The 27,425-nt window shown below is 46.5% G+C and overlaps 1 protein-coding gene across 2 annotated transcripts in view; it reads right to left on the bottom strand.

Annotated features, from left to right (window-relative positions):
* ipo13 (importin 13) overlaps positions 1 to 27,138 on the bottom strand; it is a 28,023-nt gene extending 885 nt beyond the window's left edge. Inside the window, exons 1-20 of one of the 2 annotated variants that reach the window (XM_035524573.1) lie at positions 26,619 to 27,138; positions 18,231 to 18,356; positions 17,259 to 17,869; positions 11,955 to 12,095; positions 11,296 to 11,437; positions 10,416 to 10,582; positions 9,742 to 9,862; positions 9,429 to 9,576; positions 9,070 to 9,251; positions 8,885 to 8,911; positions 7,629 to 7,763; positions 5,008 to 5,157; positions 4,552 to 4,632; positions 4,229 to 4,366; positions 3,613 to 3,709; positions 2,485 to 2,537; positions 940 to 1,006; positions 725 to 783; positions 207 to 296; positions 1 to 118 (exon numbers count right to left, since the gene is read on the bottom strand). The exon at positions 1 to 118 is cut by the window's left edge and continues 64 nt beyond it. In XM_035524573.1, coding sequence (XP_035380466.1) covers positions 1 to 118; positions 207 to 296; positions 725 to 783; positions 940 to 1,006; positions 2,485 to 2,537; positions 3,613 to 3,709; positions 4,229 to 4,366; positions 4,552 to 4,632; positions 5,008 to 5,157; positions 7,629 to 7,763; positions 8,885 to 8,911; positions 9,070 to 9,251; positions 9,429 to 9,576; positions 9,742 to 9,862; positions 10,416 to 10,582; positions 11,296 to 11,437; positions 11,955 to 12,095; positions 17,259 to 17,869; positions 18,231 to 18,356; positions 26,619 to 26,690 — 2,725 coding nt within the window. In that variant the 5' untranslated portion in view covers positions 26,691 to 27,138. Of the gene's footprint in view, positions 119 to 206; positions 297 to 724; positions 784 to 939; positions 1,007 to 2,484; positions 2,538 to 3,612; positions 3,710 to 4,228; positions 4,367 to 4,551; positions 4,633 to 5,007; positions 5,158 to 7,628; positions 7,764 to 8,884; positions 8,912 to 9,069; positions 9,252 to 9,428; positions 9,577 to 9,741; positions 9,863 to 10,415; positions 10,583 to 11,295; positions 11,438 to 11,954; positions 12,096 to 17,258; positions 17,870 to 18,230; positions 18,357 to 26,618 lie in introns of those variants that run through there. The other variant, XM_035524574.1, reaches the window with a different exon arrangement.
* Positions 27,139 to 27,425: the final 287 nt, after the last annotated feature.

Here is a 27,425-nt window from a genome sequence, read left to right as displayed (position 1 = left end):
GAGACTGCAGAGCCTCTTTGAGCCAGACGGTGAGCAGGCCAAAGCAGTGCTTATTCATACAGAACAGCACCTCAGCAAACTGGTCCATCAGGCTGCGAGAGGACTGACCGCCGATCGCCTGCCACACAGACACACGCACACGACCGTTACGTGTCATGACTTGTAGACACAGGCAAGAGGTTAAGAGCAGCGCGTCATGCACTGACCTCCAGCACGGCCAGCAGCAGGAGTTTGCCGTCGTCCTGCACGACCTGACCTACAGGCGGGACGTCCGCACAGTGTGGCAACAGCTCAGTCTGTTCAACACAGGAATACACATCAGCTGAAGAATTATTGCAGGAAATAAACATGTTAGTCACAGGATACTGACAACAGAGTTACACGTCAAGGATAACATTTACATTTATGGCACTTATGACTGAGTACAGCTTGAGCAATTGAGGGTTAAGGGTCTTGCTCAGGGGCCCAACAGTGGGGCTTGAACCAGCAACCTTCCGACGACAAGTACCTTAACCACTAAGCTGCCAATGAGTACTGACTTGAGCTATTGAAGGTTAAGGGCCTTGCTCAGGGGCCCAACAGTGGCAATTTGGCGGTGGTGGGGCTTGAACCGGCAACCTTCCGATTACAGAAAAATCAAGTACCTTAATCACTACCTATATTCCAACCCATAGCAGCACAAATGAACAATTTAGCTTCCAAACAGCAATACTGTTTAACTTACGAAAAACAGGCAGGTGGACTTGACAGTGGGAGCTTCTGGAAACTTGAGTGACAGAACACCTGCACACAGGGGACCAGGAAGTTCACGTCAAACTAGCGTCACATTAGTTTTATTTCAACTTCTCCAAGACATTCCGCCATAAACTAGACCCATCACCCATGTCAGTATGACAAAGTGCTCCTGTTGGCATGGCCTCTAAAGGCTGGGTCACTTACCACAGTGGAACACTGCTTTCACATCAAGATTCTCAGATAAGAACAAATCGGGCTTCCGTTTGAGAGCCTACGAAGCAGACACAGCCAATGAACACAGCATACAGCTTAAGATCCACCTCTGGAACCTCGCAAGACACGCCCACTCCCCTCCCAACTTCATGACCTCCCTGTCTTCTAATTAATTCTAACTAACAAAAACAACCAAATATACAGTGAACTTATTCAATGCAAACAGATCAGGTAAGTAAGAAATCAACTGCAAAAAATCAAACACTGAAATTTAACTTAGGTCAAACTAAAGGTGGTATGACTTGTATTTTGTCTTCTGTTGTATTTCTTTTTTTATTTTTCACTGTGATCTCTATCCTTTCTGCTTAGTTGGACTGAATACGCAACAGAAATCTAAGTAACATGTACGGATAAAGACAACTGATGCATTAAGGAACTCATTGAGGATGAGAGGAAGGAGGGAGAGAGGGCACAGAAGGTCAGAGAGGAAGAGAGATACGGGCGTGGGCTTCAGGCCCAGCCAAAGACAGAAACGAGAGGAGACATGGCAACCAATGGGAAACAGGGTGCCAATTCAGTGGAATTGCTTCATTAGCATATTCATTAATTTTGTGGTGGTGGTGGTGTTTTGGGGCTGGCCTGACACTGGGAGGAGGGGCTTCAGGGACTCTAACCCTGATCAGGTCACTGTGACGGTTTTCTTTCCATTTTGACCCAAATTGTACATTTTATTATTCATTTTATTAACAAATAGTTCTAGCTGTTTTTAAATTTCTCTATTAATCATCGCTTTATAAAGAGAAATTTCTGTCTATACATTATATATAATATCTTTGCTGATATGTCAATAACAACAAAGCAAATAATACGAAATTATTATTAGCCTTATTCATTTCTGATTGGCTCAAAACCGCTTGAGCCCATCAACTAGGGGAAGGGCCAGAGCCATATATGCGAAAATACAAAATCGTCCTAAAAACAACCTGTACTTTTTGCATACAGACACAGCTTTCACTTGCCGTACATATACTGGCTCATCCAAAACGTGTATTAAAATAGTAATGCTACATTAGCCCTGATCATGTCTCTGATCCTTGCACTGAACCATACAGATGCTGAACTGATATTATTGTGCATTACTGATGTTTCCTAGTCACTCAGAAGACTACTGAGGAATAGATTTCAGCAGTAAAGCTAAGGTATGGGTTTAGAAATAGTTCTGAAAAGAACCCCAACTCACAGTTCACCCAGAATGTGCATATTGCTTGGGTGGCATCCATCCTCTGAAATGACCAATCACATTTCTGAGGGGCGGAAGCACACTTATTGGAACCAAGATTATTAGAGGGAACAACGTGCGAGTCATCCAATAGAGCCCCTCTGTCATTTTCACAGCCCAGCCAAAATGAGGGTCGCCACAGACCCTTAAAAAACAGACCAGAAAGAAAGGGAAAGGGAGAGAAAGAAAGGGATAGGAGAGAAAGAGAGAGAGAGACAGAAACCCAAAGTGAATGAAATAAGAAACCAAAAACACACCTGAGCTTGGAGTTGCATAAATGAATCAACAATATCAGGATGATCCCTGGGCCCTAAAATATAATAAAGATGTAACTTAAGAAATAATAAGAAGAATAATATATACAAACAGCAACTGAACAGATTGAACAGTCATGTGGAAAGAAAAGACAACAGAAAGGATCTCGTTGAAATAATTGCACGTGTGACAAAAAAGGGGGAGGGCGAGCATGGGAGGCTCTGAAGACGTCTCCAAAAAGCCAAACCAAAAAGAAAAAGGTCATGAGTCAGTTTGGAGAAAGGATAAAGAACAAACCGAAGGAGAAACCAACCAAAACCAGAACCAACAGAACAGAACCGAGGTGGGTTTGGAGTGGGAACCCAGGAGGCACCTGCTACTGTGACGTCTTGTCTTTTTTTTTTTTTTTTTGTCTTTCTCCCTCTCTTTGGTTTTGGATTCTCTCTTGGACACGTTTTTTTCAGGTCTTCTCTTAACCCAAATCACACACACATTTTCCCCCGCTGCCCTAGTGAGTGCTTGGTCATCACAGCCTCCCCAGGGAGTGGGGCAGTGGTTAGCCCCCAAAACTCCCCTCCCCTAGCTGTTCCCACACTCCAAACAAGACCCTCATCAGACCCCAAACCCAGAAACCCCTCCCACACAAACCCCCCCCCCCCCAAAATGAAAGAAACAAAGAAGGGCCAAAGAGTCAAAGGAACAGAGGCCACGTCAGTTCCTCAGAGCCACAGTAAAGGGACCTGCTAGAGATAAGAGGGTTATCAGGCACAGAGAAACGCAATGTCTGTTAATAGGTGAACACAGTGGTGAAAAGAAAGTGGAGCACAACACAACACGGGACAGAGGACAAGCAAAGGGGAGACAGGAGGAGCAGTGGACGATGACCAGCCATATCTGGAACACAGCATGACAAACAAGCGCGCGCCCGCGTGCGTGCGTGTGTGTGTGTGTGTGTGGGTACGAGGTGTTGATGATTCAGAGCTGTTTATTGTCTCTTTCACCATACTTGGATTACAGTAAAAACATGTTTGCTTCCCTTGGCAATGCTGCAGCCTAAAGTAAAAACGTGCTGCACCTCTGCGCAGTTCGGCTTCGTGGAAACATGACGGGCGCTCTTTGGTGGTGCGTACCTTGCTGGAAGATGGTGAGTGTGACGGAGGTGACCAGCTCAAACAGGGCTTTAATCGGGGGGAAGTGGTCTGTCTCACTGGCAAATATATGCATCATCTGAAGACATAATGAATAAGAGACAAACGGAATATATATATATATATATATATATATATATATATATATATATAGAGCACCTGAACACCCCCCCACACATACACACAGCCCCTCACCCATACCCAAGAACTGTTGTTTTAAAGCTCTTTTCTGTAACAGCATTAATTACTAAATGACTATTTTGAAAAGCACTGTGAGCTCTGATGTATTAAGGGAGGCAGGTATGGCGAGAACCTCTGAGAGGGCAGTGGACTCAGGAAATGTCACAGACGTAAAGGACAATCACTGCATGTAGCAGCAGCCTGCTGGATGTAAAAAGTAAAAAAAGACCACTACCTGACCGCTTACAGCATCTAACCACCACGCCAAAGACATGGGAGTAAAATCCCATTACATTTTACTAAAGCAGCAGTAATTAAGAGGCATGCCATGTTTTGCGAGCTGGCTGTCATTTCTGCACCGATCAGTGCAAGTGAGCGCGCTGCAACAGTAATCCATGGGACCAGAGCACGTTCACACCTGGCGTGTTAGGTCCAGCGCGGAGGCCTGGGGTATAGTGCTGTACATCTGTCCCAACATCTCACTCAGCTGGGACACCATCGGCGCGAAGTCATGAAGGAGAGTCTTTACTGACTTCTCAAAGATAGCACACACAGCCTACGGGGGAGGAAGAGAGAAAGGGAGAGAAAGCCTAACAATTGCAGTTGTTACATTTTCATTAATGCAAGATAAACTGCATCACCTGTAATTGGCATAAAATGAGTAGGAGAGATGACGAAAAGGCAAATCAGTTCGTGAGAAATCTAGACATGGCCAAATGAAGGAGAAAGTTCAGATCTTACCTCCACAACCTGGGAGTCATTCAGCCATTTACTGAGAACAGTCTGAATGAGGGCAAAGACCTGCTGTAACACCACCACCACCTAACACACACACACACACACACACACACACACACACACACACACACACACACACACACACACACACACACACACAGAGATGACTCAGTAGTGATTTATTTCATAGTATTAACTAAATGTTTTAGGACACATCTTACACCCACAGAAATACTCATACCACCATGTAGCCACTCACAGCATGTAATACTGCACAGCAGACAGCCTGCCCTGTCTCTTTTGCAGGGTTAACAGTCGCATTCGTTCTTGAAACGATAACGGCGGTACAGTTAAAACCATCCACCCCACATCATGCACATACAGAGACGTTCTAACATTTTCAGACTTCAGGCATAACGCAGCTTACAGTCTCGCGACCAGACAGAAGACAGCACTCACTGGGTTGGGGCCAGTCTGGGGCGGGGTTGATTTGATGGGCGGCGCACTGTCCCCAGACTCCTCCTCCTGCTTGGTGATGTCGAGAGTGGTGAAGAGGTTTGAGAGCAAGCCCAGAATGTGGATGATGGCCAGTTTGTTAGAGGGGTTGGGCTGCAGAGACAGAGAGCAAATAAGAACGTTCCTGTTGATTTAAGCAAAGTTATTTTTAAGTGAACGGTGCTAATCAAAAGCATTCAGAGTTTACAGAGCCAAACGAGATAATGGCAGAGGACAAATTAATGGTCAGCTGTCCTGCCATTTAAAACGATAGCAAATTATAGTGTTTGTGGAAACGTTTAAACAAACCCTTAATTATACCCCAGAGAGATAAGATAAGACGAAACAGACAGAGAGCGTGACAGTGAGGGAGCGTGCAAAGCAATTAAAGAGTCCTTAAACAACCATCGGGTTCTAATCACTGCTATTAGTGCCACGGCAACAGACACGTGATTGGTGGAAGAGGAGATGGCGTCATGAAAGGGTTCCCCTACCCAACATCAATCAAAACCCCAGTATCAGCGCAAACAGCCTCCAAGCAGTCAGGCGAGGACGGCCTCCCCGGTTAGTTGGGGGGGGGGGGGGGGGGTATAGGCTCACTTTTATTATATCATAAAATATTCTATTACATAATTATATACACTACAGCTTCAATCTATATTATATTATAGTATAGCAATATAGTAAATTCTATAGTAACATGATACCAAAACAAAGAAAAAAATGGTCAATGTTAAAACACAAGCTCTTTTTTCTAATGCAAAAGCTATATTACATTTGTCTGCATTTATTTAATTGCAGGTACTTTAGAAATCTATAAATAACATGATTCAACTGGCATTTACATACATCCATTGATCAGTCACTGTTCTTGTTCAAGGCCACTATGATTTCATCATCTAATGATGTTCCAGACATTCATGCAGCTCCTAAAAATAGCTTCACCATGCTACTACTCTTGCATGCACCACTAGGGGTCAGTGTTTGCCAAAGCTTAAGGGGGGGGGGGGGGGGGGGGGGGGGGGAGACCAGGAGCCTGCTCCCTGAGTCTGATGCAATGCCTTCTTCTGAAAGGCCCATCATGAGAGGAAATCTGCACTTGCATGAGTGAGAGACCGCATTAGAGTGAGTGAGAGTGTGTGTGTAAGCGAGAGAGAGAGAGAATATGTGAGCAGGAGATAAAACGCTTCATAGGTTCTGACATTTCTTGAACCGGTGATTCATAAATAGATAGAATAAAAGTGGAAAGCCTTTAATGACTAATCTCGGTGGTCTGTTGACTGTCCAGCCTGCACTGGGAGCAAGAGGCTGAGCATGTCTGACATTTACAGAAAAATGTTCCCAGGCTGAATGTGTGTGTGTGCGCGCGTGCAACTCTCTCTGTGTGTGTGTGTGTGTGTGTGTGTGTGTGTGTGTGTGTGTGTGTGTGTGTGCGCCTTGGAGGTGTGCACGTGTGTGTTTGTAGAGGAGTTTATCCTGTCCATGTCTCATTCTCTCTTAGGGAATTCATCCATGTTCAAGAACCGATAAACAACCAGCATGGTTTTATTTGTGTAGCCTGTGCAGGGACTAATCTGTCTGCGTGGGTTATTCTGGGCTGGTGTGAGTGCATTCTACACCCTACTATGACTGCCCAAGAAACATAGTACACACTTGCAGTGACATCTGAAGACAGGAGTGGCTACCATTCATAAATAAACCCCCAGCACAGGAACCTAGCCTAGTCAGCTAGAATCTGTCCGACATGGATAATGTGCTGCAACGTTATACAGAGCTGAAATATATCTTACGTCACATTAAGGTGCCCAAATTGGATCCAAAAATATAAGTAAAGACAATGATGAGAAAATGATATTGGTATTGCCTCGAATGGCTCATCTCAATAACACAGGGCAGAGGGCCTGAACTTATTACAGTTCGGAGTGTGTGTGCGCGCGTGTATGTTAGTTTCATTAGTCTAGGCTGGGCCTATGGCATGGTTTCCGGAGTTCACTGAAATGCCAATCTGGCCCCACTGAGAACTGTTCCAGGACAGCATTCAGAGCGCACACACAGAGTCTGTTCATATGGAACACGGCCAAGATGAGAGTCAGATAAACAACATACACCCGCAGTCTTTACTAGTCTGGCAGGAGATGACAACAAGCAAAGCCCCAATAACCTTCAAGCAGCTCTTTGATGTCACCTGTCGGAACAGAGAAGTTTGTCTAAACTGTAAATTAAGTTTATAGTGAGGTCTAAAACAATTAGTCAACAGAGATCCACAAATCTGACCTGAAATCAGAAAAGGAACTGATGAACTCAGTTCAAGTCTGTATACAATGATACTAGAATAAATCAGCCCTAAAACCTAATGGTGGGGTTTCCTAAAGATCGTATTTCAGAGGTCAATGGTGAGATGCCAGTTAGAAGTTACACATTGTGAATATTATGAAATGAATATTAATAAATGAATATTACGAACAGGTTTACAGGTTTCGTGTGACTGTTTACGGAAGTCCGGCCACACTAGCTAAGTGGGGTCGGCTTGGGGGCGCCACCCCGGGGGGACTTGGTGTGTCGCGGCCGGGGGGTCAGGGTCTTACCGTCTCGTCAGCCAGTTTCTCCAACTGCTGTATGTAGGGCGTGATGAGAGAGTGCAGGTTGCGCAGAATGTCCTCCACTGGCAGCGCAGATAGCAGAAAGCCCAGTGCCTGCATCAGCCACATACACTGACTCGTCTAGGGGCGGGGATAAGTGAGTGAGAGCGAGTGAGAGAGAGAGAGAGAGCGCGCGAGTGAGAGAGAGAGAGAGAGAGAGAGAGAGAGAGAGAGAGAAAGCGCGCGAGTGAGAGAGAGAGAGAGAGAGAGAGAGAGAGAGAGAGAGAGAGAGAGAGAGATTTCCTATAGTCAACCTATGCCTTAGTAAAATGCCTTATAATTAAAATTATGCATGTTATGTTTACTGAGAAGGTGTTTTTTAAATACCAGAGTAGACTTTAAATATCGCATTTATTTTTGGAACCGTTTACAAGGTTTTTTAGGGCGTTCACACTTATCCTGCATACTGGAATCCGCACCCAGTCTGGGCTTGTTTGAGGGAGGTTTATCACTCATTATCGACCCGAACCGTGGACTGACTGCGATCCTCTACATCACTTTTCTGCTCTTAGATTGGTAAAATGGCATGAAGAAGCTTCATCTGTTTGCATTTTTTAAATTATTTTACTTGGATAGAAACACCCAGGCGGAGACGAGCAGCGCTTTTGGCACGTATAGAATTTCAGGAACACCTGCAGAGAAGGAGCCTTTCTCGTATGAGAAGATTTTTGTTGCGTTGCACATGTATAGATTTTCTTTTTCCTGTAAAAATATATTTACAGTGCTGTGCAAAAAATTTTAGGTGAGAAAAAATGGATTTAAAAAGCTTATCTGGATAGTGAGCATTTGTTTACTCAGAAAATACATGAAACTCGAAAAGGGAACGAGCATGATAGGCAGCCACATTACAAAACGAACCAATCACGCAGCCCCATATGCAGGGCTGGGAGCAGATAGCTTCCACACCCGCTGCGGAGCACACCAGAGCTCACCACAAGCGAACCCCAGACTACCACTTTCAGTCAGACCAGAGATCGGTGTTCCGGACCGCTCCTGGGCTCGGAAACAGTCTTCACACTCAACCAAACGTATAGAACTCGCAGCGCGAGCAGGTGTGAGTGCAGGAAAAAAAAGCTCCAGTGTGAAAATTGCCAGTGGAACATGAGATGCATGGCCATCCTGTAAATATCCCCATTTTGGAGAAGGACTGAATATTATTGATTGCGTCTCTCGGGACTTGTGAAAGGCAGGAAGAGACTGACCTTGTGGATTTGCTTAATGAGTACTTCCTGCAGCAAAGAGGAGAGAGGAGGGGAGGGGAGGGGAGGGGAGGAGAGAAGAGGAGGGATGTTAGCCCACAGTGTGTATGAGGAATCACGTGACTCACGAGGAGAGCAGCGCGTCACTACATGAGGCACCCTGGCAAGAGGAGAGGCGCACAGGTCACCTGGGACACGGCAACGATGTTGGTGGCATAGGGGGGCAGGTCGTATTTGCACTCCCGGCAGATCTTCTTCAGGGTAGAGACGCTGGACACAGAGAGGTCGGGATTGCCCAGCGCCTGCAGAACCAGCGGCAACACGCTGCTCAACATGACTGGGTGATCAGCTAACCACTCAGCCAGCGCGCCTACGGAGGGGTGGGGGGGAGAGAGGAAGGGAGGAAAGAAAGAGAGGGGGAGAAAACTATAAAACAAAAGGTTAAAAAGACAAATTAAATGCAATGAGGCAACATGACTCACTGAGTTGTCAGACTTGCACAATGGACAATGTTTGCACCTTAAAACTCTCAAACATGCAGACGAACCTATAGTGAACATGACGGTGTCTGCAAGCTGAACGTTGTTGATGTTGATCCGTGGAATGAGGCCTATCAGGCCAGGAATGACATCAGAGTAGTTAACATCTATCGTCTCCGCTATAGACTGGAAACCATAAAGCAGAGCCTCTGTGTGCTGGGGTAAACAAACAAACAAACAAACAAACATGATTAAACACAAACAGGCCGTAAACATGGATGCGTCATTAAGTAAATAAATAAAATTAAGAATGCAACCAAATGTTAATCAAGAAGACAAGAAAGCATGTTCTTTGGCTTTAGTGAATGTGTGTTTTCTGACCTGCCAGGACGTTGGTTGTTCTGCATTGGTAAGCAGTCTGCCTAGCTTGTCATACAAGTTACTAAGCAACTCTGCGCCCAGCATTTCATAGACGTACATCAGCGTGTCCGATATGTCCACCCTAAAACAGAGAGTGAAAGTTACCCAAATAATAGTTCTCCGTCTCACCCTCTCAAACAGATTCAGATTTGGAAGGCAGAATTGGCTAGACAGCATCTGTCACCATCTCTTGTGTGCCTCAAAAAAATTCTGCAAAAAAACTGCCAAGTGAAATAAGTATCATCATATTTTCACAACAGTCTAAGGCGGACACTTTCAGTGGAAACTGACAGCACACGCGCACACACGTAGAGGGGTAGCCACGTTTTCTCTATGCATCTCTTCCCCCCATCTCTCTCTCACACACAGAAATAAAAAGACTCAAACACACAAAGGTTTTATAAAGGTGTGCAAAGTGTGTGTGCGTGCGTATGTATATGAGTGTGTGTGTGTGTGTGTGTAATAAATATATATATATATATATATATATATATATATATATATATATATATATATATATATATATATATTTTTATTTTTTATTTTCTTCTGTTTCCCCATCCTTTCTAAAAATTACACCCATGATGTATACAGAATGAGGAATGGAAATTGTGCTGCCACACGGCTGTACCCACCTGTAGATCCTGAATTGCTCCTTCTCATCGGAGGTCCAGGAGGCGTATTCCTCATCCGTGGGGAACTGGGCTTTGTGGAGCAGCACATCCACCAGCTGGAAGTAGACAGGCCGGTACACCTGCAGGTAGACCGTCTGCTTCTCCGCCTCAAACGACATGATGTCGTCCTGCCGTGAACACACCCGTACGTGCACAAAGGGTTAACAAAGCTGCCCGCACGGCGCGCCGAGAAAAACCAGCGAACGAACCATCGGCGGCGGAAACGCTAGTGTTCTCAGAGGCCCGAGCGCAGGCGGGAGGGAGAGGAGGGGAGGACTCTGGAGCTTTGGCGAGATGAAAAGGGATAAAGACTGAGGGTAAGACGGTCGGGGACCAACACTCACACAAACGTGCACACACGGCTACGGATGCAAAGCGCCTGCTGTATAAAACACACCAGCATACAGGAGCAGCGGGGATGGAGTGTTCTGGAGTGATCAGAGCTGCAGTTCAAGGACAGGCGTCTTTATTATCCTCATGATAAAGGTCAAGCTATTTATATACATCATACGCACGCACACAGACACAGACACGGGTCATATACATAATTTCAGCAACTGAAGTAAAGCCTGTACACTTTGGGGTGGGGAAAACTATGGCATAATAAATTTTATGTGCATAAGCGCAGCACAAAGCACTCAAAATTTAAGGTGGACTGAACAACTAACTGGGGCAGTTTATTATTAGTCTTGACAGCATACAGATAAAGCTTTGGTTTGATGGTGATCTGAAGGCACATCAAATCTGCAGAGCTTGCATACACAGTTTTGGGGGTGAACTCAAAGCTGTTCCCAGTGAAGGAGGCTGGCGGAAAGCCGCCAGGTGGCCAGGTACGACGTACCTGTAGGGTGTACCAGAACGTGAGCGTGAGGGAGCTCGTGGTCTCGTTGACGGGGTAGTGGCCAGGGATACCCGTGCAGAACATGATCATGTTGACCAGGGCCAGGAAACTCTGCCAGTGCTCCACCTGCTCCAGCAGGGACCTGTGGAACAAGGAACACAAGTATGTGCGTCACAACACTCCCACAACCCTCAAATGATCAGAAATAATAACCACCAAAATGACTCACTCAGAGGTACAACAGATTTTTTATTTATTGCTATTAGGCTTGTGTGTGTGTGTGTGTGTGTGTGTGTGTGTGTGTGTGTGTGTGTGTCTGTCTTTATTTATTTATTGACAGATTTTTAACATGCCAGTCAAGCCCCTAAAAGTGGGGTTGACTGCACAGGTTGTGCGAGCGTGACGGCACAGACATGGATGAGTGGTAGAGGTTTAACATGAGCGCAGGGACATAACGTTACCGTAGTCCCAGCAGGGCTGCACATGGCTCGCCCTGGTCACTGAGACCAGCGGCTGCTCTAGCCAAGAGAGTGTCACACGCAGTTACTGGACCATGTGCCTGCACACAGGGACGTGCAGCAAGGGAGGTCTGTGTTGAAACGCAAGCCGCCTTCCGGTCATGCCTGCAGCAATCCGTCGGCGTGCCGAGTTCTACGTACCTGGAATGGTTCTCTCCCAGGGAGACGGCGATTCGGCAGATGCCGTGTGACGTCTCCATGTCTCCGTTTTGCACAGCCTCTCGTAACTGCTCCTGCAGCTGCAGAACCTGTGGCACCAGCTTCAGCAGAGTGCTCACGTACCTGGAATACAAACAGCAGAAAACACTCCTACCTGTTTCTTATATAGAACTCAAATGTATTAGACAGCAATACAGACAATAATCCACAATAACTAGCAGGAGAAGAAATGCTGCATCTTGCTCACAGTCCCTCTTAGGAGTGCTTCAAGGCTCAGCATTGGGACGAAATTAAACTGCTCGGTCCCAAAACTGTTCTAATCTATATTGTTAACAAATATCAAGGAGTCAAACAAGACACCAAGAGTTAATTTGTTGATGTATTCCATAATTTTCTCTTCAAAGCACACTGACATCTTTTCCAAAAGGATGCAAAAAACAAAACAAACAAAAAAAAAAAAAAAAAAAACAACCAGCCTGCCAGCCTATATTTTCATTCACAGCACCTTTCACTCTAACACATCCCCAATCTCTTTTCATATACTTCAGTCACTATAACCGGTACCCAATTTTCCCAACTCAACTCCCTGCAATTACTTTTTTTGCTGACTCCCTGCAGACTCCGGACTCGGCTTTTCTGGAGCAGTCTGTGATCTGCCTCTCCGCCGGCTCCTGCTGCACCCTTGAACACGCGTGTTCCTCTGCTGTTCCAGTCTCCCTTTATAGCAGGGATATGTTAACTTGGTGCAGACTAAGGGTAACATCAGGAGCTCCACAGACGTGGCTCCCGTGACGACAACTTTCAAAGGCTGCACCAGTGGATTCTGCTTCCTCTGCTCAGAGAACCTTTGCCGTGGCAGTGCATTTACTTGGAGACCTGCTAGCACAAATACCTGGGTATTCATCCTCTATCTTCACCTGAGCTGTCCTGAGATAAACTCGCTGAGATTAATTTTAATGAATGAAAGGAGACTCATGACAAGCTGCTTTTCAAACTGCCACTGCTGCTCTTGGAACACACAATCTTGTTTAATTTTCATCCTCAAATCATCCATGACCACGGTCTGATGGTGTAAACCGTGTTTTCTGCTTGTTTGCCCTTGATCTGTTTTTTTTTGTTTTTTTGGGGGGGGGGGGGGGGTGTCACATTAGCATCAGAATATAAAAATGCAGCAACATTCGTCTATCTGTGTGGGCACATAAACGAAGGGTAACACTTCATCGCAGAATCATCGTAGAATGATATTACAACCCACAGATGAGGCCGAGGGCCGGAAGGATGGTGATGGTTTTCATCTCCTCTGTCTGAATGCTCTTCAGAAGGGACGCAGGGAGAGATTGGGCTTGTAAGAGGCAGGGAAAGAGGAGGTTGGTGAATTATAGAGGAGGCGAGGCCATTGTTCATTTGGGAAAATCCTCTCGCCCCTCCTCTTCTGGGGGTTAAGTAGCTCGACTGGTGGCTTAGCATCTTTAAGGCCATTGGACAGCAGAGAGAACCACTTGGCAGGCAGAAAGGAACAACATGCATTAAAAGTAACTAGTGTTACTGCCAATAATTACCTTGACATGGAATAACAAATGTTTCTTAAAACTTTTAATAATGAAACAATCCCAGGAAAATCAGTGCAGAATTCTGACTTTTTTTTGGTAGTAAAACGACACCATATTCATTTTCCTGGAGGAGTGTTATCGTGCTCAGGGAAAAGTAAGAATGCTATTAGGGTGACCTCTCCTTTGTTCGAATTTCTTTCACTTTTCCGTCACACCTGAAGGCTGAGATAACATAACTAATGTTCTGACTTAAGTCTAAAAGCATATGGCTGCCATTTCGATACTGGTGCCCAATCTCAGAAGAATGAGACAAGCTGTTTGGGTGCTCAGGGTTTGTAAAATGTTCCATCAACAATAAGAAAGTGGTTGTTGTCTTGTTGTCCAAGGATTGATAAGTGGAGTTGGACCTTTAGGGATCTGAGTGGATCGTTGTCTGCTGGTGGTCTCTGTGCTGTCTCTGGCCAGCTCCTGCTCTCTCAGAGACGCTTGTGTGAGAAAGAGATTTGGCACAAACTGGGTTCCTTGCAGCGACCTCGCAGACATCCTGCTGTCTGCTCACACATGCTCAGCATCTCTCACTCCAGCATGCGCCCTCTCTCTCTCTCTCTCTCTCCTCCCTCCCTTTCTCTCTCTCTCTCTCTCTCTCTCCCCCACGCTCCCTCCCTTCTCCCCCAAAACCCTGCAATTATGCTCAGCCGCCAGGAGACACATGAAATGAGTTGCCTGGCAACAAGATGCACTCGGTCCAATAGCATCCTCCCAAGTCACTTGATTGTAATGTGTTTAAACAGTGAGCGAGATGGTAGCAAGGGACGGGTGGTTGGGGTGGCGGGGGGGGGGATGAGAGAAGTGAGCAAAGGAGAGTGGAGACGGGTGGGGCTGTATGGGAGGGAATGGTGCAGAACTGACAAGTCTGGCCTTTACATGGCCTTTAAAAATCCAATTAACAACCTTTTAGCAACAGAAAAAATATGCTGCATTTGGTGACTAAAAAAAAAAGAAAAAAAAAAAAGAAAAAAAAAGATAGCAGGCCCACACTGAGCCCGAGTCCAGCCCTGCAGCACTGTGTGTCCCATCTGCTGCTGCAGAACACTCTGTGTGTGTTTGTTTATTCCAGTACCCCAATGGGATTAAAAGCAAGTGCCCTGGTCACCGTCTCTCCGGTGAGGAAAGACACTGCAGGTTTGGTGGTACAAAATGACAGGTATCATTCTAATGCTGTATTTACTACTCCTCATCTACTACTTCCTTTTCTCTGTATGACACACACACACACACACACACACACACACACACACACACACACACACACACACACACACACACACACACACACACACACACACACACACACACACGTCTAACCGAGTGCTGTGCATAACTTTTTTTTTTTTTTCCAAACAATCAAAAACAGTAACAGGAATAGTACAGACAGCAAGTAAAGAAAAAGATTCAAGTGTACATGAACGAGTGTGTTTCGACTCATGCAAACATCAACTAATGCCAGCTTCACTGAAATACAGTAAAAGGCATATAAACTGAGTGGGGACAGGGGTTACTACTACAAACAATCCAGAGCGTCCTTTCAGTGGCCGTGACATATGGCCCATCTCTCTAAAGGTGAAAAGCCAGACACGACCCTCAGCACTGAAACGGCGTGTCTGCTGTGCGTCTGCACTCACCTACTGCTGCTCCTCAGTACCGGCAAAATATGGCCAGCAATACTGTTTTGCCCCATTTTGTAAATAAGGACAACTATATGAAAGGCTACAAGGGCACACCGGGTTCGTCGGCGACAATAACGATGCGACCACCCCGGGACCAGAGCAACGGCATATTCTATATTTTCTGGGTTTTTTTTTTAAAAACTGGGGAGAGCCTAAAAGTTCAACATATCCATGAAAAAACAGAGAGACAAAGAACTATGATGAATTTAAACTGTGTGAATGCTGCACTGTGCTGTTCATTCACCTTCATTTATTGTAATCTGCATCTTTTCTTTGACAGCCGCTCTCAGGTTGCTTGCAGCCGTTTGTGTTCCTACCGGGGTGTACACGAGTGTGAGGGAGAGGTACATCATGCTTGTTTGCTCTTGGACAAAGCTAAAATAAAGGCCGCGTCTAGAAGTCAGCCTCTCCACCACGTCCTTCCGTTCTCTGCATCCCTATCGTTCTCGGGCGGGGTTGGGGGGGGTGGTGCTTACCACATCCGAACCAACCGGCACGCAAGACATCAGTGCCTGGCTCTATCTCCATGGCAACGCCAGCCAGCCTTGAAATGAGCCCCTATCACCCCCCTTTCCCCGGCTCCTCAGGGCTGTTCTCGCCTGGTCCCTCGGTGTCTTCCCCTCGTCCTCTGGTGGGTCTCTCCTTCCTGTCTTCTTTGTTTGCTCCGTTTCTCCTCCAGGTCCATCCAACCGTTCGCTCATGCATACACTCGCATACGCGCACACACACGCTCTCAGGAACATGCTCACAGGCTCCACTGATGTCCTACGCTTGCCCATCCACTAATCATGTACATAAGTGTCTTTTTAGGCACACCCAGAGGTCACATGCAGCTTTCTTTCAATGCAGTTTTCACATATGTGAAAATGTATGTGAACGCACACTCGTGCGGACACACACACACACACACACACACTCTTTCACACAAGCCCTCCATATTTCCGATCACTTCCTGAGTGTCCTTCTCTCCTTCCCTCAATGACGCCATTCTGTCTTCACCATCACAAAATGACTGAACCTAAAGCACCGTACAGCGGCACGCCCGCATGTGGGTGAGAGAGTGTGTGGGCCAGATTGTGTGTGTGCACGCATGTGTGTGTGGGTGAGAGAGCGTGTGGGTGAGACAGCGTGTGGGCGAACGCGTGCGTGTGCACGCGCACACATACGTTTGGGCAAGTGTGTGTATGTGTGGGCAAGAGTGTGCGTGTACATGCATGTGTGTAGGTGGGAGTGTGCGCGCGCACATAAGTGGATCCTTCACATGCTGACACGCACATGCCGGACCATCTCTGATGTCCGCAGTGTCAGTATCATCAGTAGTGTCAGGGGTGTCCCTGGTGTCGGAGGGGTGCATCTCTCGCCTGTTACGTGTGTACAGTGACCAGCTCAAGAACAACAGTGAAGGCTCCAAACACTCCACCCACATCGACGGCATGGAAACAACTCTCAGCTCTCACTTACCAGTCCTACACCCCGTTCCAAGTACATAAAACAACTCACTAACAAGAGTCGGACGATATGGCAAAAAACAATCTGATAATATGATACTTGACAAATAACATTTTTATGGTGCGCGATGTGAGATTTTGTTTGCTAATAAATTAGACGCTAGGACAGCAGTAACCGCGCTGAAAAAAGTAACGTTTTTTTAATCAATTCAGCATTCCTGAAAATAAACTGCTTAAGAAGAAGAAGAAACTGGTAAAAACAAAAACTCCCTATAAAACGAACCTGCCATTTTAATCTGATGGCGTGACACCAATGCTCGTGCTTGCCATTTGCTCCGTAAGTGTCCCTGAAATATTAACACCTCCCTCCCAGATACTGAGAGCTGCACACTGTGACAATTTCTCCCATTAACGATAACATTGCTACATCTGGCTCCCTCTGAAAATTACTGGAATAAACTCCTCCAGATTCCTGTAAGTAGTGTACACCTGCTGGATGGAGCGAGCAGGAAGAACGACAACACGGGACTCCGGTTCTCGGGAAAGGCGTGCATGCCTCACCTCTGCGAGTCGGGCTGCGAGATGGCGTTAACGATGGCCTCCACCGCGGTGTCGAAGAGCTCGGGGTCTGCGAGTGCGGCGAAGCCGGCCTCCAGCAGGCCCTCGCTCTCGCTGAGCGGAACGTCCAGCAGCACCCAGCTGGACAGGCACTTGAGTGCGCGGGCCTTGACAGGCGCCGGCGACTCAGGCTGGCGCAGCAGCTGTTGCAGCAGCGGGCACACAGCGGCCCACTCCCGCCCCAGCGCGCCCCGCACCTGACCCTTGCGGTACTGGGGCAGGCGGCTGGTCTGGAACTCCTCGGGCAGCACGGTGAGCAGCTCCAGCAGGGCCAGGCAGCGGGCGCGGCCGTCGGCGGCGCCCCCTTCCTCCTGGAAGGCTCGCACCATCTCCCCCACGGCCCCCGGCCACGCTTCGGGCATCATGTTGAGGGCGAGCGAGGCCAGCGCCACACACAGGCGCGTCAGCACGATCTTGGAGCCCGAGGCGAACAGTGCAATCTGCGAGAAGAGCTGCGTCTTCAGCGTGCCGTACTGCTCGGCGGGGATGTCGCCCCAGTAACGGGAGATCTTGGTATGGAGGGCGCTGGCGCCGAAGTACTGGATCTCTGGGACCTGAGGAAAGACACTTAGGACATTAAACAGAGCTGCCACGATATGAAATTGCTGACTTCTTGTCCAGTAAACACAGCCAAATGAATCGTACAGAGATGGCCTATTTTTACTTATTCGGGGGGGGGGGGGCTCTACTTGGAGGCAGTGACCTGACCTTATATGCGCTGGGTTTCTACTCATTTCTGTTTTAAAAAGAGTCAACAGGATAAGGGACCACTACAGACAAACAATATGACTTATTATCAGATTAATAATTCCAGAATATTATCACTTCAATCTGTAGACTGAGATAAGGAGGCACAGACAGGGGCTGAGCGAAACCGAGCAGGGTGTTGGGGACCAGCAGCAGGTGCGTCCTCACCTTGTCCGGGCGGAGCAGAGCCCAGCAGAACTGCCAGGCCTGCGCCGAGATCTGAGCCTGCATCAGCCACTTCTGTGCCAGGTTCTTATTCTCAATGTTCGGGTCATAGTACAGCTGGTGCAGGGCCTGGGAGAGAAACAGACAGACAGGGGAGACAAAACGGAGAGAGATGGGCCCACTTCTGTGAGTACAGGCACAGCCAAGAGGACACAGCAAACTCCAGTTAGTGAGCAGGTAAACAAACATTAACTAAGCCTGACCGACACAATTACTGCCCGTCATAAGGGTCCCCAGCAGCTGCAAATCAGGTCTTATTTAAGGACAGTCACAGTGCGTGGACAGCTGGACCAGCCTCACGTGCAGGACGGCGGGTATTACACTACTAGTTTTCCTTTTCGTCATTTCTGACGGGACAGCGGTAAGAGATGAGCTGGCTGTGCGCTATATTTGACACGGGCAGGGACGCGTGTCTCCCAGAGACTAGAAGAGTGGAGACCCAGAGGGAGACGAGATAAGGAGGAGGTTAGGGGGCAAGCCAAAGTGTGAATGCTAGCGGGCAGAGAGTGAACGCTAGAGGGTGGAGAGAGAGGGTGGGGCCAAAGGCAACCAATCCACAGGGGATACTGAGTGACCAGAAGTATAGAGATCTGGAAGGACAGAGGAACAGGAGGGAAAGGAACGGGTGGAAGGAGGGAGAGATGAAAGAGAATCTCTCACAGGAGCAGAAAAAAGAAAAGAAACTTGCCAAGATGAGTTCAGCTACACCGTACTCTGGAGCCTCGCTCACCGGCCAGTTTAGTAGGTACACCCATCTCCCATATGTGCAGTTACAGACTGTAGGAGCTGTGTTGCTATGAGCAACATGCCAGCCATCTCTGGTCAGTTTCTGACCCCGGCACTACCAGCCTGCTGTGCAGGAGTGCGTTTGGGTGGCGGAGCAATCTCAGCACGGCAGCGGCACGCTGGTATGTGTCTGTCAGGCACAAGCCACGTTTCCGGGGGCAGTGACACGAGCCGAGAGCAGCCGAAACCCAAGAATAAGCAGCGCACGGCAGTAACCACTGATGAAGGCCAACCCAAATGCAGTATGGGAATAGAGCAGCCAGAGATGACGGGCCAGTGGCATGTTAGAAAGGTGTTTCTAAAGGAGGCTTGAGTATATACCATGAACAGGCTTTTCTACAAATCAAACAAGCGCCTTAAATATTGGGAATATTTTGTAGTTTTCGAGAGTATGGTTTTCAATTTTAGCACCTAATTGCACATTTGGTTTGGCGGGTATATAGGAAGCTTCAGGAAGCGTTGGGTACGAGGGTGTGTATGCATGCAAATTTATGTGCGTGTGTATTTTAAGACCCATGGCCAAGAAAGAACAAAAACTCCAGGGGAGCTAATAAAGACAATTACTAAGGGAGTGATGCAAAAAGGAAAACGACGCGAACAGGCATGCGTGCATGCGCACGCATGTGTACCCATATGTCTTTTTCAACATTAAGGGTTAACGTTGTTGCATCTTTAATATCGTCGCCTAGGTCACCTTGCATCTTATGAATTAGTGCTACGCGCAGACCATCCACTCTGCGTGTCTTTTACAACACTCAGCTACTAAAAACAAATCGAGGGTTACCGTGGCAACCGTCGATTCTAGTCCAGCTCCTCCTCATTGGGCATCCGCACCGGTCAGCGTCGGTCCAGAGCGACTGTGATCCGTCACTGTTGCCGTGGCCACGACGCAGGCCCGGCTGGGCGATGACTCACCGCGCGGCGCTCCCGCGGTCATTAATCTTGGCAGCCCCCCACAGGCTGCATAGGCGGTGGGCCCATTAAGTGGGTTACGCCGCCACCACAGTCACTCTCTCCTGCTTCCGTCCGGATCACGCCGCACTCTTTCGTCTGCCCGCTAAATCCGGCTGCGCCATTCTGGGATGCCAAGAGCTTGAAGGCGAAGTTTTTCTGACTTAAAAAGAGGCTGTGATCATGAGGCTTGGCAAAACGAATTCAGATGTGAATTCTGTTATGCCGGTCATGTCATGACCATGTCTTTACTGCCCTAATCTTAAATAACCCCTGCTTCCAAAGAATTCTCATCACAGGGCACATCTTTTGGAATATGCATGAATTTCCAGTGTGAATTATTTTGGCATTTATTAATAAATAGATGTTCAGACTGGACACAACTATATGGTAAGATAGAAACCTTTCATAGCATAACTCCGAACATTTGATCATTAAACAATTTTATCATTACAAAAGGGCAAAGAAAACAAACTTCACTTATTAATGAAAATCACCAAAAAGCAGTTGGCTTTGTAGAGATTGTCTCATATTGTTGCAGACACTGAAATATTTAAAGTCCACAGCTGAGCTCAGTCAGTCCTTTTTCACCAACGTGAAAGAGGTTCCATTCCAGTTCGGGCGCCTAATTTTGAACCGGTCGATGTTTTCCCACCAAAAATATACAGGTCCCGGAACCCAAACATTCCTTTCCCAGCTGGAACCGTGATGAACCATAATGGGAGGGTGACTGCATTATCCATTAGCCTACATGTAGTGTTCTTATATTTCCATGATTATGTGAATTTTAATATAGTTCAATTAATTACATTAACATCGTTTAACTTATTTTTGTAACTTATTTAATATTTCCTTTGTTTCTTTTTTCTTTCAGTTGGAGATTTCCACTTGTTCCTCTCTTTCCTGCACGTTCTTCACCCGTAACAAATAATAATTTACTCTCATCGCCGATTGTTGACCTACACTTGCTTTTTGGATTAAAAAAAACAAACAAACAATCATTTATAACAACAGCACAAACACTCAGAGGCAAATGTGTGTTCAGCCACGTCGTTACTACTGTTTACTTCTGTCGTGTAACACACTGTGTGGATGACGCATCCTTAGTTCCAATAAAAACTGGTGCATACCTGGGCCAGTTTTATAAACAGCACCAAAGTTCTAAGAACCTGAACAGGACCAGTTCAAGAACCAGAGATATTTTGGTTGAAAAGGGCTGTGCGATCATCTGGAGGGTTGACAGCATCAACACCTCATACCTTGCTTTTTACCCAGTGCTGTTTCTCTCATTCAAACTATTTCGCAAGGCAGTTGTCACATGACAACTCAGCATCCTAATACAATGAGATAAAAAAAAAGGCTAGTTGAATACCCAACTAGTTAACCAGCAAAAGGTAGCACCTCCTGCACGTCCAAGAATGGGTCACCTGACAAGCCCTAAGATGCAGTCAGTCAGTTTGAACCACCTGCTGTAGTCTGGCAGCAATCTGAACCTGCTGTAGTAATTTCTCAGCCCACAGAGGTGTCACATCGATCTGTGATGAGCATAGTTTCTAGAGCAGACAGTTGTTATATACGTAGTTGTTGGTAACATAACCCAAAGCAGGGCTCACATTTAACCTCCCACTGCACTGGAAGCTTCATCCAATTGTTCAACCGCAAGTCTGTCCTGTTATGAAGAGCAAGAGGGGATCAAATGAGAAGCAGTGCATCTTGTTTGCAGAAGTATCTTACCATTATGTGAAGACACAAAGCAATGCAATCTTATTTCTACAAAGCAGTATCTGATCAGGTTATACCATATTCAATATGTAATACTGATCCATAATCAAAGCTCAAAATTGAGTGATGATGGTCAGTCAGTGTGCATGCCAATGAAGTGATTATATATATAATAGAGAGAAAAACTGAGTGAGTGAATATTAATGATCAACAGCAACTGGTGGTCCAGGGGTTTCCATATCTTCCCGAAACAGAGATTTTGGATGTCAAATAAAGAGAGGGGGAGAGTAAGCAAGAGAGTAAAAAAAAACAAACCTCAGGTTGCTATTGACAACCAATTCCCAGTACACAGTGTGCAGGATATAATTAGTGAAGCTTATGCCAAACTGATGCAGAAAACACACCACCCTTCATACGCATCCTAAACACCGTCAACAGAAAAGGCCAAGACAGCACGCTGGTCTCCAGTAATTATTACAGTTCTGCCATTTCGCCACAAGGCTCCTGATAAATCTCCACTGCCACTGTTTGACAGTAATAGCATACACGCAGGACTTGGAGATCTTTTTTACACAGTACAGGCAGTGCGTGGTTTAAGAGACCTCAATGAAATGAAATAAAAAAAACACAACAGATCTATGAGCCTGCAGAGGCAGGAAAAGGCCCAGGGCACCCGGAGCCGAGGCCATTCACGAGCTCTCCGCCCCCTCTGCTGCACACGGACAATTCTTTTATCATTCACATAAAGCACCATGAAAAACACAATAAACTATTTCCCAAAATCACAAGCTGTGAGCTAAAAATAGCAAATCAATGCCTCATACGATATACGCTGCTACGATGCAACGTGATGTGAAGCTGGGCAGCCAGCCCTGCGCCCTGACCAGGGGGACTAGTGCGGTTGACGTGTGTTTCAAAATGAAAGCTTCGTTTAATTTTAGCACTCAGATCTCCACATCTCAACAAGCATGGTACATAGAATGGAAAAGCAAGTTTGGTTATTTACAGATGAGCTTAGCAGACCACAGGGTGGAGGAGATTTGTACAGCCTATTGCACAGTGCAATCGAGCTTGTTCAACACCAAAACCAGACTCAAAAAACGGGATTAAATCAATACCCGATACGGGTGTTAACACAACACCCTTTCTGTGAGGCTGAGTTAAGTTCAGGCTGAGAATCATTCTGGCACAACTCCATAGCACTACAACTAAACAACTCCACTGGCCAGATGCTTTGATCTGAATTCCGTGCAGTGCGGCTCGCTCTCCGAATCGACAGCCGCAAAGATTTATGTCTGCATGCGACCCTGCACCGCCAGCCTCGCAGACGGAGTGTCACGTCTCTTAAACAATGCACAATTACACAATGGGAGCTCCTGGGTCACAGAGACACAGCACAACAGTCCCACACAAAGGTCACTGTGAGAATCGGAGAAGAGAGGGGCACAGCTACAGAGAACGCGAGGTAGGAGAAAGAGAATGAGAGAGAACGAAGACAAGGAAGCAGCAACAATGCGATTTCTGTACTGGGTCATGTGAAATCAAGAGACAGCAAAAAGATAGCAGGCATTCCTTTATGAGTCAGGAAATTGCCGCTCGGCTGCGTAATGGCTAGGGCATTTGTAGCCCTGTATGCCTGGCAGGTGGCTAAAATATTCACAGTGATTTGGAACAGACCTCAGCCAGTGGAAGAGGAAGGACACACAGGCCACTAGTGCTTGGTAGTAAAATCTGAATAGAACTATGAATCAGCAAAAAAATGGAGCCACATAGGTCAAGGACCTCAAACAGAAAATCAGCAAGCCATGAAAGACAAGGAGCAACAGGCTGAGAAGCCAATAACAAATAAAAATCATTCTTTATTTCTGTTGGCAGAGGTATTGCTCTTTTGTCAAAAGAATCACTCTGGTATTTCCCATTTAGGTTTGGTTTATTATACCACCTTTAGGAAAACTGTTTAATTGAAGTCAATACTACAGGTGATGCATTTGTAGGGGTGAGACTGAACACATGTGTGAACATGTGTTTCAAGGCTTTCTGGAGTCATGGTCATATCTGATATCTGCTGACATGTAGAGAATTCAGAGTTCAACCACAAAAGATCAATTAACTGGAACGCTTTGTGCCGAGACGAGCTTCCAGCAGTATTAGTAGACTGAGTACAAAGTGACGTGCCGCAGATTCAAGTCCCACTCACGGCACTCCGTCACTATACTTGCCAATACAAGACACTGTTTCCATGGGAAACGGACAAAGACGGACAAAGACCCTCCGTCTGGAGCTCAGACGTTCCCGCCGCTGTCCAAGCATCCTCGCCTCGCTCTCTTCTTCCCGTTTCACAGGAGCCGGACTAGCGCTCTAACTATCGGGTGTGAAAAGCCATTAGCCACGCATGGGTGTCCAGGCCAAGCCCCTCTTCCTTTTTCCATTCATGAAATTATGACTTGTACCATCCATAAGTGCCCCACCTACATCTTATGTCAAACATATTGTCTCTATCTTTCACTCTCTCTCATGATCTGTAGTTCCAGATGAGCTGTTCTATGGCAACACCTTGGCCCAACCCCCCTCCTTTGTGCTGCATCTCTGTGTTCGCCCCAGAGTCGAAGACTGCACCTGGCAACAGCCAGACGCAACCTGCGACAGGAGACACGCACACACTCCCCTTCTCACACACACACAGCGCTCACACCACTCACAGCACACGCAACACACACACACACACAGTGGGTGGGCTCAAACTCCCATGCAGACAGACAATACAGATCATGACTCGAGAAATTCATAGTAAAACTATATCCTGCATCTGCGCATCGATAAGCCAATGACTTCAGAGAAAGCAGAGTTGGGGTACTCGGTGACGGACATCTCATCCGGCTCAACGCCACCATTCCTGGCTAGACGCAGTCTAACAATAAGGAGGGAGGCGCGAGGGGGCGGGGGTAGGGCTGAGTCGAGGAGGGTACAAATGGCGAGAAGGAGCAAAGCAGAGAGTTGCAAGCAGAAGACGCGAGAGCTCAATTGTCAGACAGACTCCACTAGGTGAGGTGCACAAGAGAGGGCCAGTGAGAGCACAGAGAAAAGGAGAAGTGACAGCAGAAGTTCAAAACGTTTTAGAGAGAAATGAGTGTCTGTGTCCAGCGCTGTCTGCGCTCCAGAAACAGAGGATGCAGTCTTTGACGCGCTGTTCACTAAAACCACCCTTGCCATCATTCACACCTCGGGATCTACAGCACAGCCTCATCAGACAAAATAAAACGTCATCTTGTGACTCATCTGCTATATACAAAATCCCTCACCAGATGTGAAGAAATAAATAACAAAGCACAGAACAACTGGAGTACATCCTATGCTGTGGTCATAATTTAACCATTAACACTAGATTACAGATTCTGACAGTCACTGGTCTGAACTGTGTCGCATGGCATTGAAGTCAAAGCACATGTCAGTATCCAGTCTATAGTTAACAGCAGCTGCCCAGGAAAGACATGTGATTCCATCTGTAAGAACAGGGAGGACAAATCATAGGCTGTATATAAAAAAAGCCATTTAACATTTTATAGGCTGTTAGACAGACATAGTAAAAGAAAATCTGAATTGGCTCCACAGTGGAACTGAGAAAAGAATGCAGCTCTGATACCCAGAGGCACCTTATAGGTGTATGATTACAGCCCAGAGCTCTACAGTTTGTGTTAGGCAGCCTCCAGTTTAGTAGTCAGTTTTGGACCACAGGCCCTCTGTAGGCTGGATGGTTTTGGTGGCAGACTCACTCGTAACCCAGCAGTGACACCAACATGTGCCAAAGCTTCGGCAACACCCAAACCAGCACATCGTCCACTACCACACCACTACTACGTCTGGGCTGGGAATCAGTCGTCACCCAAATGTCCTGCCAGTTGTGGCTCTTTAAAACACACACACACCAGCAGTAAATTGGGTAAAGGAGTTAACTGTGCGTGGCCACAGACAACCTACAGTCTGCAACTGTAAACAAACACGAATATAAGACAAGTGCACCTGAAGAAAAGTGGTGCAGGTGTAAGGAAGGTGTTTCCAATAGAGACAAGTGACTGGCAATACAAACCTGACTGGAGACAGAACATCTTCATTCATGAGATCTTGGAAACAAAAATGGAAGTGCTGAAGACAGTGTGTTCAGCCATGTGTGAAATTAGTCATCTGCAATTTTGCAGTAAAGGAAAGAAAAACATTTTTTTTAATCCAAACAGTGTTTTATTCCCGAAAGGGGGGACGCAAGCTCCGTGTGAAGCTGAAGGCTCACACACCATGCGCTTATCCCCTATATTAGTACACTGTCAGATCTGGAGATCAGCATTACATCGCACCGTGTGGCATTAAGACACCAAGATCCACTGCGTCTTACACTGCCTTCGTAGCTGTCAACGTCCGTATGCTTAATCTGATTGATTCAAAGTGGGCAGAAAACATCGATAATGCCATTCGACGGTCGTACATACACTCACGTAGTCCAACAAATCAATAGTATTAACGGGATTTAATAATTGAAACGGCCGGCCACGAAAAAAACAAAAATTCACCAAAATTAATAAACCAGTTTAAGACTGTAAACACAAAAACTGTATTTGTACATTTCAAGCTATTCTAGCATTTCGTTTTATAGGATTGACAACGTGGGTTTAAACCACAGCATCTGAGCAACACTGTTAAGAACAGCCAACATCGACACGAAGAGACAAGCGATGTTCGGCGACGATGCGGTGAGAAACTCTGCTCCACCAGCACAAAGCTGGAGTGATCACCTGAATCTCATTCACGATTGCTGTCCAAGCACCGCCCGACTGCCCCTCGGCAGCCCTAGCTATGAGCGTAAACGTGGGGTTTTGCCCTTACCTTCTCCACGTTTTCCACGGTGAAGTCCACCGCATCCGCCGTGCTCGCTGCTACCCGACCCAGCGTCTCCATGGTCTCCGTCAGCGCCGAGGGGCGAGGATGATAGACGTTCAAGATCGCTTTACTGCCACCTAACCGTATATATCGACCCCACGAACACTAAATTTCAAACACGGCTCGTCCTGTTTTTTTTTCCTCCTTTTATTTCCCTGCAAAACCCCGACTTGAGAAACACGAGCCAACTACTGATAATCCACGATGTGTCTTAGCTAGCTAGCTAATAGCCAACAAGCTAGCATTACTTTGCTAGAAACCCAATCATGTTTGGCTGCTTTTCTCTACCCTAACCGTCCTACATCTGGTTTACACCTCTGCATAAGATCAACGGTAACTGTACACATTATAAAACCGGCGATTCCCACAGAAATCGTTAAATTAAACCATCTACAGTCTACCTAAAACGCATCTGTCCAGCCTCTCAGCCGTCACTGCTCCGCTCCCTCAGCGCCTCGCAACTACATCTCCCTTTAGACGCCCAGGCACCTGCCTAACTGCCAAAACAGGCTTGGGAAACATTTTGTTATATAGCTGGAATTTAACCCGACACGTCTATAACATTTGGACCTTTTGTGCGACATTTTATTTATTTTTATGCATTTGGCCTATTTAGGTAACAATTCGAGAACATGGAAGAATTAAAATTTATCTTGTCCTCCCGTACCTCCGTTGTTTTTTTCTTTTGTATCTTAGATAAATTATTACGATTATTTGATTCTGAATGCCTATTTCATCTATTACGCTGATACG

The sequence above is a fragment of the Electrophorus electricus genome, chromosome 3, assembly GCF_013358815.1.
Source record: "Electrophorus electricus isolate fEleEle1 chromosome 3, fEleEle1.pri, whole genome shotgun sequence".
Taxonomy (NCBI): Eukaryota; Metazoa; Chordata; class Actinopteri; order Gymnotiformes; family Gymnotidae; genus Electrophorus; species Electrophorus electricus.
Note: the sequence above shows the minus strand (reverse complement) of the source record. Positions and strands in the feature narration are given on the sequence as shown.